We start from the raw sequence: 15,476 nt of genomic DNA on the forward strand, positions 1-15,476 counted from the left end.
GCCGCGAGGCGCCGCGTCACGTGGCGCCTCGCTCGCTCCCCCTTTTCCTCCTCCTCCTCCCCCGCGCGAGGCAGCCCCGCCCAGCTCCCGTTTCCAAGATGGCGCCCGTCGCGCCCCGCCTCCCTTGCCCACCTGCCCGTCGCCCGGGTCAAAGATGGCGGCGGCCGCGGCGGGGCTGAGGCGAGCGGCCCGGGGGCTGCTGCGCTGCCCGGCGGGTGAGGCGCTCGGGGGGAGAGTGGGGCTCGGGCCGGGGGGGAGTCTCTCGGCTTCCCCCGCGCCGGGGTAGGCGGGTCCAGGAGTCCCGCGGCTCCGGCGGGAGGAAGGGAAGGTGAGGTGAAGGGCGAGGGAGGCCCTTCAGCCCGGCTCATTTGCATACATTAGCCTAGGGTGCCGCTTCTGATGAGCGCCCGCGGCGGGCTTGAAGGAATCCGTTTCCGCTCGAGCAGGGCGGGGCGGGTGGGACTACAACCCCCATCGTCCACGGCTGTGGCGGCTGTAGGGCCCATAATCCACATAATTTCCCCCCGGGGGCACCCCGCTGCCTCTTGTTGCATAGCGCGTTTGACCTTGCAACGCCCCTGCGAGGTAGGCTGGGCTGAGAGCGCCTACTGCCACCTGAGCAGCTGAGGAGACCTTGAACCCGGCTCCTCTAGGCAGCGTGGCCTGGAATACCCAGAAGTCCCAGCCAGCAGCCCGTTGGGGATTCTGGGGATGGGAGTCGAGCTCTGATTGCTTCCTCTCTTGGTGCCAGTGGATCTTCTCTCATCCTGGCGTTTGCTGCCAACGGACGGTGCTTCTCTGCCCGGGGCCAAGTCTGGGCTTGGATTGCCTGATTTTTTTGAAAATTTTACCTCTGAATTTTAAAGCTGCAAGGATGCAAATGGCAGCCTATGCAGGATGCTTTATTTCATTCATTCATTCATTCATTGATCCTACTAGGCTTCAATCACCTCATACTCCAAGCAGCCTACAGTTTTCTGGAATGGCAATAAGGTTAAAACTATGTAAGCATAACCATTCAATAAAACAACATGGTCATAAATAACATCACAGACTCCAAGGAGCAACCTCATCGCAATTCTCATGATCCCCTTGGCTTCAGAAGGTTATTGGTATCTCTTTTTTTTTGTTTTTGGTGCCTCCAAGTCAGTTTTTGATTCCTGGCAATTGCCTGGCCAAGTCCCTGCAGTTTTCTTGGTAAGATTTTGGAAGTGGGTTGCCATTGCCTCCTTCCCAGGCCTGAGAGAGAGGGACTGGCCCAAGGTCACCCAGCTGGCTTGGTGCCCAAGTTGGGACTAGAACTCACAGTCTCCTGGTTTCTAGCCTGGGGCCTAAATCACTGCACCAGACTGGCGCTCTCTATTGGTATATCTATCGAGGCACATGTGTGAGTTTTTCCAAATACCTTCTGACTTTTCTACCAAGGTGAGAGGTTTGCTGGACAAGTTGACAAAAATTAAATTGGTCCAATATGAACAAAGGGTCTTGTATGTTTACACTGGAACATTCTCTGTTTTTCACTTGTTTGGAAAACGTTTTTTGATAAATAGAAATTTGGCAGAAGAGATAAGCAGTATTACAATGACATTGTAGATGGAAACGTGTGGAAAAAGAAGGAAAGTCTTTCGAAAGATCTCTGGACTCAGAAGGAGGTCCCAACCTCGAACTGGTTTGCTAAAGGATGCCAACGGACAGAGAGTAACTGATTCAAAGGAGACCAAAAGAAGGTGGAAGGAGGTTACTGAAACACTATACAGTAGAGATGTCAACATCCAAGATACCTTAGAAGATATTCCCTACTTAAAAGAACCTCTAGTACTAGAAGATGAAGTTAGATCAGCATCCCAGTCATTACCAAGTCAGGAGGCCACAGAAATTTGGCAGGCAACAGCAGAAGAATCAAGAAAGCTTCTAACCAAGCTATGCCAAGAAATCTGGAGAATGACACAGTGGCCAACCAACTGGAAGAGGTCGATCTACACTCCAATACCAAAAAAAGGAGACTCAACAGAGTGTGCAAACTATTGTGCAGTATCCACAATCACATGCGAGCTAAATAATATTGAGGGTCATCCAATGTGGATTAGAGTGCAGCACGGAAAAAGAGATGCCAGATGTTCAAGATGGGTTTAGAAAAGGCTGAGGAACACGAGACATCATTGCTGATGCATGCTGGACAACTGAGAGAGCCCAAGAATATCAAAAATATTTATTAGAGAAAGGCCTTCAGTTGTGTTGACCATGTTTCAGCCCTTTGAGTTAGGCTGGGTCAGGAAACAGACTCCTCAAGAATGACTGGAACTAAATTTATTGACATAGGCTCTAGGAACAGAATCTTGAAAGCCTAACTGTGTTTTATCTTCCCTTCCTCTTATACTCCAGGGACTTAAGGCTGAGGTGAGGTGAGTTTCCTTCTACTGTTTTCTTCAAGTCCTGGGCTTAAAACATGTTTTTGTAACTGTCACCGCATTGTTTCTTCAAGGTCATCTCTGTGCCTCTCCACACTGTGGAAAGTGTGAAATGTTCTTAGGAAAATGGGAGTCTCAGAATGTTTCGTTCTCCTCATGAGAAACCTGTACACGAGACAGGAAGCCATAGTCTGGAGGGAACATGGTGAAGTAGCCTGGCTCCAGGTTGGCAAAGGAGAGAGACAAGTTCAACCAAATGCTGAATATATATTAAGCTGAATTGGAAGAATATGAGCATGCTTTTAAATTTAGAGGAGGAAATATCAATAACCTGGGCTATGCTGATGACATTACTCTGGCAGCTGAAAATGCAAACAACCTGCAATCTGTAGTAATGAAAGTCAAGGAGGAAAATGGGACTAATATATCAAGAAGACCAAAGTAATGACGGCAAGTACCACAACCAGCCTTAGAATTGACAACGAAGACATTGAAGTGGTAAGTAGCTTCTGCCTTTTAGGATCGACTGTCAACAGTAAAGAAACCAGCAGTCAAGAAGTATGTCGCAGACTCACACTTGGGAGAGCAGCCATGAAGACCTTGGAAGAGATATTCAGGTGCCAGGATGCCTAAGATCAGAACTGTGCAGGGAATGGTGTTCTGTGTGACACTCTATGAAGTGAAAGTTGGCTTTGAAGAAGCAGGATAGGAAGAGTATGGACACTTTTGACCTTTGGTGTTGGAGAAGACTCCTGAGAAGACCATGGACAACCAAGAAAGCAAACCGATGGATCGTTGAACAGATCGACCCAGAGTTCTCCCTTGAGGCACATGCAACCAGGTTCAAATTACCCTACTTCAGACACATTATGCAAAGACCCAGCTCTCTGGAAATGTCTATAATATGGTGAAAGGTGGGATGAGGGCCGAGGGAGGGGAAGAAGACCAGCAACAGATGGACTCAATGACAGTGGAGCGTGTCCACTGTTGGAAGACCTGAAGGATCAGGTTGGGGACAGATCATCCTGGAGAAGGTCTCTCTGTGTGATTGCTGAGAGGTGATGCTGACTTGATAGCACCTAATCAGTCACGGAGAAATAATATTTTAATGGGACTATGACTTTCTAGATAATCGCCAGCATAATTTGAAGTCAGTACTGGAAATAGCCTTTATTAACTAACTAACTTTGGCATGTTTTGAAAGAGGACTTGGATTTGTCTGGAGTAGCAGTCTGATTTAGTGCAATAGGCCTATTGTAGGCCTGAGTTTGAATACTGATCATTCAAGAAATGTATAAGGGGGCCTTCACAGCGCACAGTGTGATTAGTTAGGTTATATGCTGGGGTGTTACTCAACTAATTTCTGTTTCAGTCTTTAGAAGCCAGCTGTATCGATCTCAGCGGGCCTTCCATCCTGGAGTTTTGCTGCAAAGAGCTTCAGAAGAACAGAAACAGCCCCCCTTCCTACCTCCCAATCAGCAGCCTTCAGAGTCTTCACCAGTGGATGAAAAGCATGATGCAAAGTATCCAGACTCACACCATAGGTAATTTGCATAATTTCTGTCCAAAATGACTGTGATCTCTCTTCTTCCCCCAGAGTAGCAATTCTTTGCTTTGGAAAGTATAATACATATTTTTGGTGCGTAATTTAGAAGCTGGCATTCTTCCATCTTACTCCGAGGATGTTGCGAGCAGCGTTCAAATTGGCAACTGTGAACAACACATCTCCAGAATTACTGGGCGTGGCCGTCCATGCACTTGTAAACATTCATGGATAAATACTGGCTGATTTATACAAATGCTAAGCCATAATGTAGTTTACTTGATTTATGTCTTAACCTTTATATGAAAGCTGCCAATAATGATTTAGCCAAAAAATACTTTGCCTAAACAAACCGTGGCTTAACTGTTTGTCAAACAAAGGCATGTGCAGTTTCACAGTGACATCAGTTATAATTAGGCAAAATAATAAAGTTGCGGACTTTGTAGTATTTAAGAGTGCTTGTAAGTCATGCCTTCCTATGCTTTTACCCCTAGTTATACAGATCAGGGTGGGGAAGAATCAGAGGGCTATGAGAGTGAGGAGCAGCTACAGGGTCGGATCCTGACAGCAGCTCTGGAATTTGTGCCTGCCCACGGGTGGACGACGGATGCAATTGCAGAAGGAGCTAAGGTTCGTATCAAGAGAACCAGCATGTTATGAAGCCTAGGGGCATCTGCTTTAGCTTAACTGAGTTCCAAATTCACATTACTACTGTTGTTGTTCTTTGAGGTTGCTAAGAATTTTCTGGTGAAGAACTTTGAATTCCTTCCAGAATTAACATTTTTAACTCCTCCTTAATGGGACTTATGTGCAAGAAATTTCTGAAGCTTGCCTCTCAGTATCCCCCATTTTAGGACATTTTGCTTGCTGTTTGTTCCTGTATGTGACAGGGCAGCCTTGAGGATCTGTACTCACGTAGTGTTTGGATGTTGAGTACTGATACAGTATAGAGAGTGGAAGAGGTTCAGGATCCTTGGCAATTTACAGTGCAGAGCAGAATTGCCAATTTTCACTACATGAAATTACTGGGTACCTGGGACAAAGTTGTTTGGTGGGGCAAGAGAGACATTAATGCAGCCGGAAAGGGGAAAAATTAAGGATGCATAACCATAGAACTGTACACAGTCAGTCCTGAATACTACGCATATATTATCTCAATACTTGTGAGCGAACCCTAGCAACTTGGTTAGTATTCTCATATTGCAAAGAGGGTCTGAAACAGTGTCTTGCCTGAGGCTACATTTGCTAAATTTGCTCAACGTGCTTAAGTTGGTTCCTCCATTAACACATTTTCTGGACTCAACTCAGCTAATCAGATGGTCCGATTTCCATGACATACAAAGCCAAGGAAAAAAGAAAGATGGTTAGCATTCACCCAGCTTAGCACGTTGGAATGCAGCTTCTTTAATAGACTGGTTGGGCGTGTGGTCTGAACCAGACGATACATTTGTAAGAGAAGGGTCATTCAAACTCATGACTTCCTGATTTGCCATTCCACCTGTCTTTCCCTCTGCATCGGCACTGTGCTGCTTGCCCTAAAGTACTGCTGCTTTATGTGTAATCCCTGCCCATTTAAAGCTGCAGAAAACAACAGGAATTGTCCTACTCAACCTTTCTCCCTCCGTCCCTCCCTCAGTCCCTAGGTCTCTCTGTTGCTGCCACAGGACTATTTCACAATGACGGCAGCGAACTGATTCTCCACTTCGTGTCCCAGAGTAACTCCAGACTCTCTGAACTTCTTGAGGAGCAGCACAAGCTGGTACAACTTGGCCAGGCGGAGTAAGTCCCAGGCGGAGCAAGGGGAGGGACGGTGCCATGACAGCAGCCTAGGCCGCAGGGCTTGGGACGGCAGTTGCACTGAGGCACAGGAAGGTTGCTCCCAAAGGGTGCTTCGGCAGGTAGCCTGTCTTGTGCACCTTGAGTACTGACCTTGAGCCAGAGAGTGAATTGCACTAACTAATAATTCTCTCTTGAAAGGAAGAAGAAGACAGACGAGTTTATAAAGGATGCCTTAGAAGCGAGGCTGAGAATGCTCATTCCGTACATTGAAAAATGGCCTCAGGTATAAAAGTAGCCTGCTTTTCTTGGTGTTCCGATAGTGCTCCCAGCATTTTCTCTATGCGTTGATGGATGTATTCTTTAGAACAGAGAAAGTTGGTGGCTGAATGCTTCTCTGTTTAGAAATGAACAGGGAGTCTCTTGCCTGGGGAAGGCAGCAGGAAGGAAACATGTCTTTTTTTCTCCCTTGGGAATGCATCCCCAACCCCTGAACTGCATTACAGATCTCCTTTTCTAGCTTGGATGAATCCCTGGAGAGGTGCTTTTGTCTGGAGAGAGAAGACATGTGGCAATGCAGAAGTTTTAATCCTCGTTGCCTCCTTTTGGTGATTGGTTCTCTGTGACTTGCTGCAAGAGATTTTAAAAGACTTCTGGACCATAAGGAATGCAGCGACATTCAAGTCTTTGAGTGAGATGGGCGGTGGCTAAATTCAAAATATAAATAAGTTTAAAAAAGATTGTGTGTGTGACTGAGATGGATGGATGGATGGATGATAACCAGTAGGGTGTGATGGTGAAGGTGCTGGACTAGGAGCAGAGAGTTCTAGGCCCCCCTCAATCACAGAAGCTCCCTGGGGACTTTGGGCAAGTCCTTCCCTCTCAACGCAAGAACCAGGGTGGGGTAGCAGTGAAGGGATTGGATTGGGAGTGGTGAGACCCCAGTTCCAGTCCCTCTTCAGGCCAAGAAGTATTTGAGGGGAATTTGGGCCAGTCATCCTCTCAGCCCAGCCTACCTCACAGAGTTAGAGGTGGGCTGGGCTGAGAGCCTCCCTCCAGAGTCCTCTGGAGTTGGGCAGCTGATAAATTCAAGTACATAAATAAATTATTGTTGCGGAGAAAAATGGGAGGAGGGAGCACCACGTCTGCTGTGTTGGGTTCCCGTACTAGAGGCAGGAATCTGATATATAAATAATAAAACATATTCACTTCCTTTCAGATCAAATTTGTCAGGCAATCTAGCTCCTCCTGGGTTGCCCCAGGAATCAGTGCCTTCTGATACTGGGAAAAAAGAAAAAACTATTCCCGCTTAAGCTTGTTTGGCTGAGAGTAAAAGGCACTCCTGGAAGGAGGGCCCTCCATCTCCCTGGCCTAATTTATTCTGCCACCCTTCCCCATGTGGTATCCAGGACCTTGTTTCGCCCCTCTTGTTTGTTTCTCTCCCAAGAAGGGCCTGGTTCTCCCCCTGCCCCTGCCCCTGCCCTGTCCTTTGCTTTTCCCTGCTGTACCAGGTTATAAGGTAGTGATACACTATATATGGCTTCTAGCACTTAGAAGACCAAAACACCTGGAGGATTGTGGGTTAAGATTGGTCCTCTCTGCTTAACTGATCTCTCTGGATTTCCTTAGGCTATGAGTGTGTTGTTGTTGCCACACAATATTCCATCCAGCCTTAACCTGCTTACAACCATGGTGGATGACATCTGGCACTATGCAGGAGATCAGTCCACTGACGTAAGTGTGAGCAGGGCGTTGGCATTGCATTTGGGCTTTAGAAAGGCCATGGGAAGGCTCGAAATACGCTGCTTTGTATGGCACATACATTTTGGGCTGCCTTTGAGGGAAACTGCAGTTCAGGGTTCCAAGGAATTGAGAATAGGACATACATTGGCTGGGTTCACGCAATGGGCTAGACCTCAGTGTGTGGCTTGGCCCTGGCTTAGCATAATATGTATACCTATTCATTGTGGCTTGTAAACGATGGCTTACGGCTTAGAGCGGTGTTTCTCAACCTTGGCAACTTGTAGATGTGGACTTCAACTCCCAGAATTCCAAGGCTGGCTGGGGAATTCTGGGAGTTGAAGTCCACACATCTTAAAGTTGCCACGGTTGAAAAACGCTGGCTTAGAGAGATGTGCATACCCACCTGCCTTGACTGCAGTTTAGTTCTTGGCACATGATGTCTTAAAAGTATGCACAGCAGCAATGGAAGCAAAACGGGAGATTGGGCAGGATTGGTGTGGCCATGCAGGGCTGCCGAAAAGTTCCGCCTGCTGGGCGCAGACTGCTGTGGGCTGAGGCTAGGAGACATGTATGGGCTTCAGGTAGTTCAGAGTGGCCAGCGTTTCTAATCATCCTGGCAAACTTGTTTTCCAGGGAACACATAATTAAGTGAGAGAGTGTACAAAACACTCGTTGTTACTTTCTAAGAAGAAAAAGAATAGATCCATGAGCAAGGGCAGAGGGACACCTGTTAATCCGTAAGAGGGGTTTGGCGATCAGGCGGTATCAGGGCTGCGCTGGTTCTTACGTGGATCCGAAGATGTGTTTTGCTTTATAAATTAAAGTGAGCTTTTTCTGTTCTGTGCCACAGACCACGTTATAATGTAGTGATGCGCTGCAGGGTTCCTCAACCCTGGCCGCTCTAAGCTGTGTGGACTTCAACTCCCAGAATTCCAAGGCTGGCTGGGGAATTCTGGGAGTTGAAGTCCTCACAGCTTAGAGCGGCCAGGGTTGAGGAACCCCTGACATACTGGATATGGCTGTGTTTCTCTTTCTGCCTGTCTAATGTTTATGAATCGCTGTTTCTTTCCTGAAGACATCGAAAGTGATACACAGTGAAACTTTAAAAAAGCCATTAACACTGCCAAACTGTAAATTGTCAAATCAAAACAGATAACCCTTTTACAACTGGTTTAAAGCTGCCAGTAAGTAAACCGCTGTCCTGCATTCAGGTTTTCATGCTGGAATTGCTGTCTTGTGGAAGTCAGCAAATGGGGTGGGGGTCTTTATCTGAGGGGCCCCCAGAGTGGCAGTGGGCATTTGCCTGGTTGAAACACAGTTCTACTGCTCAGGGTTCCCCTCCATCCAGAATGCTAGAAAATGAAATATTCTGTTTGAAAACTTTTAAGCAGTTACTTAAAGTACCCAGCGCTCAATGGTAAGAGCCACTGGATTTTTTGGCTGGAAATAAAAACAAAGTAAATTACATCTTAATTAAAGCAATTAATGAACTACTTGACCTATTATAAACAGAAGAAAGGGATAAGAAGAGCTTAGCAGGTTTTTTTAATAAATGGCTTTAATAAACTTGTGCAAGAATGAAACAGCAGCTGCTGCAGTAACAAATAAACGGCACACAGACAAATTAAAGGAATAAACCAGAAAGCCAAATAAAAGACAGAGATCACACCAGGAAACTAAAGTTTTTCTTGGAGTATGCAAATTGTAGTGGAGCTTTTAAGAAATTCAGCTTCAACAAGAGTGTCTGGTTTAACTTTTTTCTCCTCCTGCTCTCTTGGAAACTGGGGAAAAAATAAATGTTTGCGGTTTCCAATCTGTCAGCGCAGCTCTTTGGGGCAGCCCAAGATGTAACATTTATGGAGCTGAAAATGGGTGCCCTTTTCCGCTTTGGATAACACTGAATGGAAAGTGAAAATCTGCTTGGAAAATGTGAGTCTGCTTCCAAGTTACCTGGCTCTCTGTCAAGATTTATGCAAAAGCTGTTCTTAGCCCTGTGGTGCCTCAGAACCTGTGTAATGTGTAAAATAACACTCCCTCCCCAGTCACGGTTGGCCCAGTAGGAAATTGCTGAAGGGGTGCCTGCTTTAGACATCCTCTCCCTTCTGGTTAATGAGTGCAGCTTGGAGCTGCATTCAGATGTCTCCTTGGTGGGGAATCTACGGTGGTATTATGAATAATACCATTGGATCCGTGCTTCGCGGCAGCGCAACTGCAGGTTGCACCGTTCTGAGCTGGCCACAGCCAAGAACGCTCCTAGCATCACTGCTGACACACTGAAGCTAGTGGTGAGCAGCCTCTTCCTTATCGTATGTCTTTATATATGTAGATTTTTCTCAGTTATTCAAGCTTCTGTTGCACTTTGAAGGAACTATGGACACGCACAGAAATTCTGGATATGACTCATTATGTCTATTCATCGCAGATAAGTGTTGGGTAGCTTTTACTGGGCAGCCGGTTTGGTGTAGTGGCGAAGGCACCAGGCTAGAAACCGGGAGGCTGTGAGTTCTAGTCCCGCCTTGAGCGCAAAGCCAGCTGGCTGACCTTGGGCCAGTCACTCCCTCTCAGCCCCAGGAAGGAGGCAATGGCAAACCACTTCCGAAAAACCTTGCCAAGAAAACTGCAGGGGCTTGCCCAGGCAGTCTCCGAGATTCAGACACGATTGAACAGATTTTTTTTTTTTTAAAAAGCTTTTATTGGCAAAGCTTTTGTTCCGGTTCAGTGGACACCCTTATTTTCAGTGCTATAGTGCAGTTATAGTACTACCCTAGACAGAAGTAGAGATACCAGGTTCAGTGGGTTGCGTGTGGATAGGGTTGTAGCCCCTCACAGGAAAATTTTGACTCTTGTGCCACCTTTTGGACTTGTATTTCTCCATAGGGTTTTATAGAGTGTGTTTATTAACTGACCAGAAAGAAAATTATCTGACCAGGCCTTGCAGTGATGTGTTAATTGACAGATAATAAGGATTATGGCCAGCTTGTTTGTCAGCTCATCTGAAAAACCCCAACATCTGGTATTTTCTACAGACCAGTCAAAATCTGCTGGGACCCATCCAGGGACTAGATGATTTTTATTTGTAAATTGGGCAAGCTCCGTCTCAGGATGATATTTCTCTGCTTCTGTAGATTTTTGTTCCTCTCAGTGACTTAACAGGAGCAGCGTTACACCATGCAAAATGAAAATACATTTCCATATCAACTGAATTTTTAGATTTTTTTCAGGCTTGTAGAACTCACTTCTCTTGATTCAGGATATGTTCAACCAGAAACCTAGATGTGTGGCTTTTTTTTTTTTAATAGACCAAACATATGACACTCTAGTTGTAGTAAAAATATGGGTCGGAGTTTCGTATCAATATACTTTGCAAAACCTTAATTTCTTACTGGTCCTCACATCTCCTGAGTCTCTGAATTCCCGGTCTTGCAGATAAATTGGTATACTCGCCGAGTGGTGCTGGCTGGAATTTATAACACCACAGAGCTGGTGATGATTCAGGATGCTTCCCCGGATTTTGAGGAGACTTGGTCCTTCCTACAAAGCAGAGTTGCTGATGCAATGAACATGGGACACACCGCTAAACAGGTGAGTTGTGATTATTGATTTATAACCAGCTGACCCCTGCGCCATGTAGGTTTTCCAGTGACGTGACCAAGCTCTCCCTCCCCCCCACCATCCAAAGCCACAAAAATAACTTAATGTCATTTCATGTAAACTAGTTTTTTTTTCCCAACTTGGTGTCCTCCAAAGGCTGACTGGAAGTTTTGGGAAGTGAAATTCCAAGCAATTTGGAGGGAAAACCTGCTACAAGCCAAGTAATCGTTGATCAACAACATAGTTTATTCCTAGTATTATTTTTACTCAAATCTTTCTGGCATGTTGTGTCCGAAGCACCTAAAAATATCATATTCCTCTTGTTACTGCAAGCAGTTTTATTATTCAAGCAGTTTTCTGCAAATTTCCATTTTTCTGGTGCCTAAAGTGTTTATGAGCACATTTTCATGTTCCTCCGGTTTGGGGACATATATGAAAGTCCATGTGCATTCTGAAGTAGTTTTATTGCTTGTGGGGGGCATTGGAACCTATACTCCTTTGGATAGTTATGAGTTTAATACACGGCTTGGGAGCACTTTGGCTACGGAGCAGGGGTTGTGCAAAAGTACACAATAACTGTGCATCAGCTGCAATGCAGAGCTACCATTTCTCTCCCTCTGTTCATTATATATTTGTGGGAGAAGGGCTGAGACCTGAGAGTGGAAGGCTGTGGGGTTCGACCTCTCTTTCCAGAAGCCCGCTGGGGCTTCACGCCCTGTCCCCACCTCCTGCTTTGGGTTCGCAGCTTGCTGGTTCCTGCCGCTGCCAGCTGTCTTCCAGGGAGTGTTTCATCTGGCCTTCCCCAACCCCAACAAGTGTATATAGAAGAGAATGGAGAGGGCTTCCGAAAATATGCACCAGCCATTAGGAAAACATGAATGTAGCCCAGGAAAACAGGAAAGGGAGAGAAAGAAACTCAAGATTGCCTCACCACGACTCTCTGGTGTAAGCGGGAAGGAAGGAGAAACACTGTCAGGGTCTCGGGATTCTGTTGTTATAGCCTGTGAAGTAATGTTCTAATATCTCTTGTGTCTGTTTCCTGATTGGGTCTAGCTCCAAGGGCTGACAGTGTGAGAGAGAAGGCTTTCACAGCCTGGGCCGCCTTTCTGGAGGTTACAAGGTCAAAAAAGCAAACATTGAAATAATCACTGGTTTTTAGAAGTGTGTGACCAGAAGTTTCAGTCTTTCCTTCCATCCCTGAGGGATAGACCAATCTCATCAGAGATAAATAAAACCAAACTTTCTTTTTTTAAAAAAAGATATAAAATATACCCCCACCCCAACCTTTTCAACTTTAAATGTTAAAATGGATTCATTCAGTGCTGTAGAGAAGGAGTTACAGAGTTGTCTTGATCAGGATCAGCTACTAAACAGAAAATCCACAAGAAAATGGAAAAGAAATTCTCCAGGCTGACTGCTGCACAAGATACTGCTGGTCTGCTAGAAATGAATACTTTTCTCCCTACAAGACGGGAGGTGATGTAATTTAAGATACAGCCTCCTAGAAGATTGTGAATAAAATTAATCTTTTTTCCTGCCCAGCCTGAAGAGTGGAATGCTAAATAAGAACATTGGACTTGACTTAGCAGCACGCAGAAAAAGAATCTATCTAATATAAATTCAAGCTAAGACATACTCCTTCTACAGAAGTGGCACGCTTTCTTGAACTAAAGACCAGCTACTTCCTTTTACCTGCGCTCTTTCTTCAGCCTTAGTCCACGGCTTCTCCAGTCCCATCCTCCAATTCTGCCATTGTCTTTTTAAAAGACTGGATTTTTCAATCCCCAGAATAGAGGGAGGGGCTGGGGCATCTCTCTGTGTCTCTGCAACAGAAAGCAGTTCACTTGTGGAAATGTGGATTGATCATCTTGGCATGCCAGCTGGCATTCGCAGCCCATGTTCAGTCTTGCCTATAAGTTGCACCATGCCATTGTGAGACTTCTTTATGACTGCCCACGTTTGTGTGGTTCATTCAAAGGGGCTGTTCTTGCTGTCATAATTTTGCAGTACTATGCTCTCGTGGGGGCCCTGTGGAGGGAGGACATGTGTGTCTGGCTCCATTAAAAAAAAGTGGCGCACTGTGCAGAATGCTTTATTGAGCCTCTGAATTAAATCAAGCTCATTTGCTTGGAAATCGTCCTGTTGGTTTCTAGGCAAGTCCTCTTTTAAGTCACAGCAGTAGCTCCAGAATTAATCTATTATATTTCCCCCAATTGTGTCTGTCTGTCTGTCTGTGTGTGTATGTACGCACTCCTTGGATACTGCTAAGACCCCGAGCTTGAAGCTTCCTCAAATACTTCCAACCAGATAATGCGCTTCACTGCTTTTCTAGAGCATCCTTCCCCCCACCCACCATCCCACCGATGCCTTTAAGATGTATTGGGTATGCTAATGGCCATGTTGGTGGGGAATTCTGGGACTCGCGGTTTCAACACATCGGGAGAGCACCAGCGTTGCCAGGTGTAGGATGCTTCCTGATTGCTTTTTCCAGAAACATAAAACCCAGCTTGCGTTGAAGTTTTCTGTACCTGTGGTTTTGTTCTAGGTCCAGGCAACAGGAGAGGCTCTTGTTCAGGGACTTATGGGCGCTGCCATTACCGTAAGTAATGCCAGACACAGGATTTTCCACGGCTCTTGCTCAGTAACAGTCTTCTCCTGGGGAATGCTTCTGCTGTTACAGAATGGAAAAACACATAGTGAAGTATCGCGGCTTCTTTAAAAAGGGGGGATACGTGAGATGCCCCACATATTGGGTTTTCCCAAAATAATTCAGACGGATGACTGGTTTTTGCAGAAAGCTTTTCATCACAGAATAATCTTCCCAAAAACAGAGACAAATATTGTGTAGCAAGCCTTTCCTCTCAAATTAATTCCACCCCAGTTAATTTAAGGAAGAAACATTCATTTCTTTTAAAGGGATTCAGTTACTTAATAGCAAAATGCAGGAAGCGTGCTTTCATTCCAGCGTAACGTTTTGTTAAATTTCTCAGCCAGTTCGCTTAAGAAGTCTAGGCGTTTGCTATTTGGAGTTTACTCTTGCCAAGGCCTCTTGGCACATCACACCATAGTTGCAGTAAGGTAAAGGTAAAGGTTTCCCTTGACATGAAGTCCAGTCGTGTCCAACTCTAGGGGGCGGTGCTCATCTCCGTCTCAAAGCTGAAGCGCCAGCGTTTGTCTGTAGACACTTCCGAGGTCATGTGGCCGGCATGACTATACGGAATGCCATTACCTGCCCGCCAAAGCGGTACCTATTAATCTATTCACATTGGCATGTTTTCGAACTGCTAGGTGGGCAGGAGCTGGGACTAGCAACAGGCGCTCACCCCGTCACGTGTATTTGAACCGCCAACCTTCCGATCGGCAAGCTCAGCAGCTCAGCGGTTTAACCCGCAGCGCCACTGTGTCCCTCAAAAATAGTTGCAGTAGCTGCACATATTTGAGGGCACGTGTTCATATTTCCCAAAGCAACAGTCAGGTGTTTTGGGGCCCCCTGTGAACTGAGATGCAAGTGCAAGTTTTGACAAGGAGTGTGGGGCGGGGGGGAAGGTTGCCCACAGTGTTGATAAGCATTCAAGCAACACTGCTTGGGAGAGTCGCCTGTCCTGAAACAAATGAGCAGTGTCCCATTTTGCATGCTTGCAGCTTCTAACTTTCTCGTGGCCTCTCCCCCCTCACTATTTTTAAAAAAATGCTTTATTGTTTTTGTATCTGACAGATCAAGAATCTCACCGGCCTCAACCAGCGTCGATGAAGCAATTAGATGGGAGCGTCTCAGCATCTCTTCCAAGACTTGTAAAGAAATGGTGTCCCATAAATCTTATCACAAGAACATGAAACTGTCACTTATTCTGTACCACCATTAAAACAAATACAGAGTTTCATCTGTCTAATGTAAAACCCTTGGCTTTTTCGAAGGATGTGTAACCACTGGCCACCCTGATGTTCAATTTGCCCAGTAGCAACCAAAAAATTAAATTCTATTTTTTACCAAAACGGGTATGTTTTGAGACAATGATAGAAAGGTGTTGGGGTCCAAAATATTTTTAGTTTTGGACCCCAACACCCTTCTTTTCATTTTCTCACCCTGCACATGTTAGGGTGTCTTTGGCACAAAAAGATTTGCGTGTTATTGGTGGGATTGGTTAAATTGTCTTCCAGCACCAGTGAGTGACAGCACCTCTCAGCTTAAAACCCAGCATTCTGATCTGCTGTTTGTTGACAGTATATTTATGGCACTCTTGTGAATATATATATTTTCCTGTATGCTTGGACACGTCTGTATGTTCATTAAAAAAAACCTGCGCATTTTTCAGTGTTACTGTTTACCATTCCTGTAGAACAGCCTCATGAGAGATGCAGGAGAATATAGATTCTTGCAGGGGAATAAATAGTTCTTGAAATACAAGCATTTCCAC

General features: G+C 45.6%; 1 protein-coding gene across 2 annotated transcripts; it reads left to right on the top strand.

Moving 5' to 3' along the window:
* Nucleotides 1-119: 119 nt before the first annotated feature.
* Nucleotides 120-15,368, top strand: COQ9 (coenzyme Q9). 2 transcript variants are annotated; one of them, XM_063312702.1, is made up of 9 exons: nt 120-215; nt 3,781-3,952; nt 4,446-4,581; nt 5,588-5,730; nt 5,929-6,013; nt 7,357-7,461; nt 10,897-11,052; nt 13,607-13,660; nt 14,777-15,368. In XM_063312702.1, the coding sequence occupies exons 1-9, from the start codon at nt 155-157 to the stop codon at nt 14,810-14,812; spliced, it is 948 nt and encodes a 315-aa protein (XP_063168772.1). In that variant the 5' UTR covers nt 120-154; the 3' UTR covers nt 14,813-15,368. The 2 variants fall into 2 exon arrangements, with proteins under 2 accessions (XP_063168772.1, XP_063168773.1); XM_063312703.1 differs by lacking the exons at nt 13,607-13,660; nt 14,777-15,368 and adding an exon at nt 12,419-13,590.
* The last annotated feature ends 108 nt before the right edge of the window (nt 15,369-15,476 follow it).

Source organism: Candoia aspera, chromosome 11 (assembly GCF_035149785.1).
Source record: "Candoia aspera isolate rCanAsp1 chromosome 11, rCanAsp1.hap2, whole genome shotgun sequence".
NCBI lineage: Eukaryota > Metazoa > Chordata > Lepidosauria > Squamata > Boidae > Candoia > Candoia aspera.

Coding starts and splice junctions, on each gene's coding strand:
- COQ9 (XM_063312702.1), top strand. CDS start 155: ATGGCGGCGGCCGCGGCGGGGCTGAGGCGAGCGGCCCGGGGGCTGCTG. Junction 4,582..5,587: donor CAATTGCAGAAGGAGCTAAG/GTTCGTATCAAG, acceptor TCCCTCCCTCAG/TCCCTAGGTCTCTCTGTTGC. Junction 11,053..13,606: donor TGGGACACACCGCTAAACAG/GTGAGTTGTGAT, acceptor GTTTTGTTCTAG/GTCCAGGCAACAGGAGAGGC.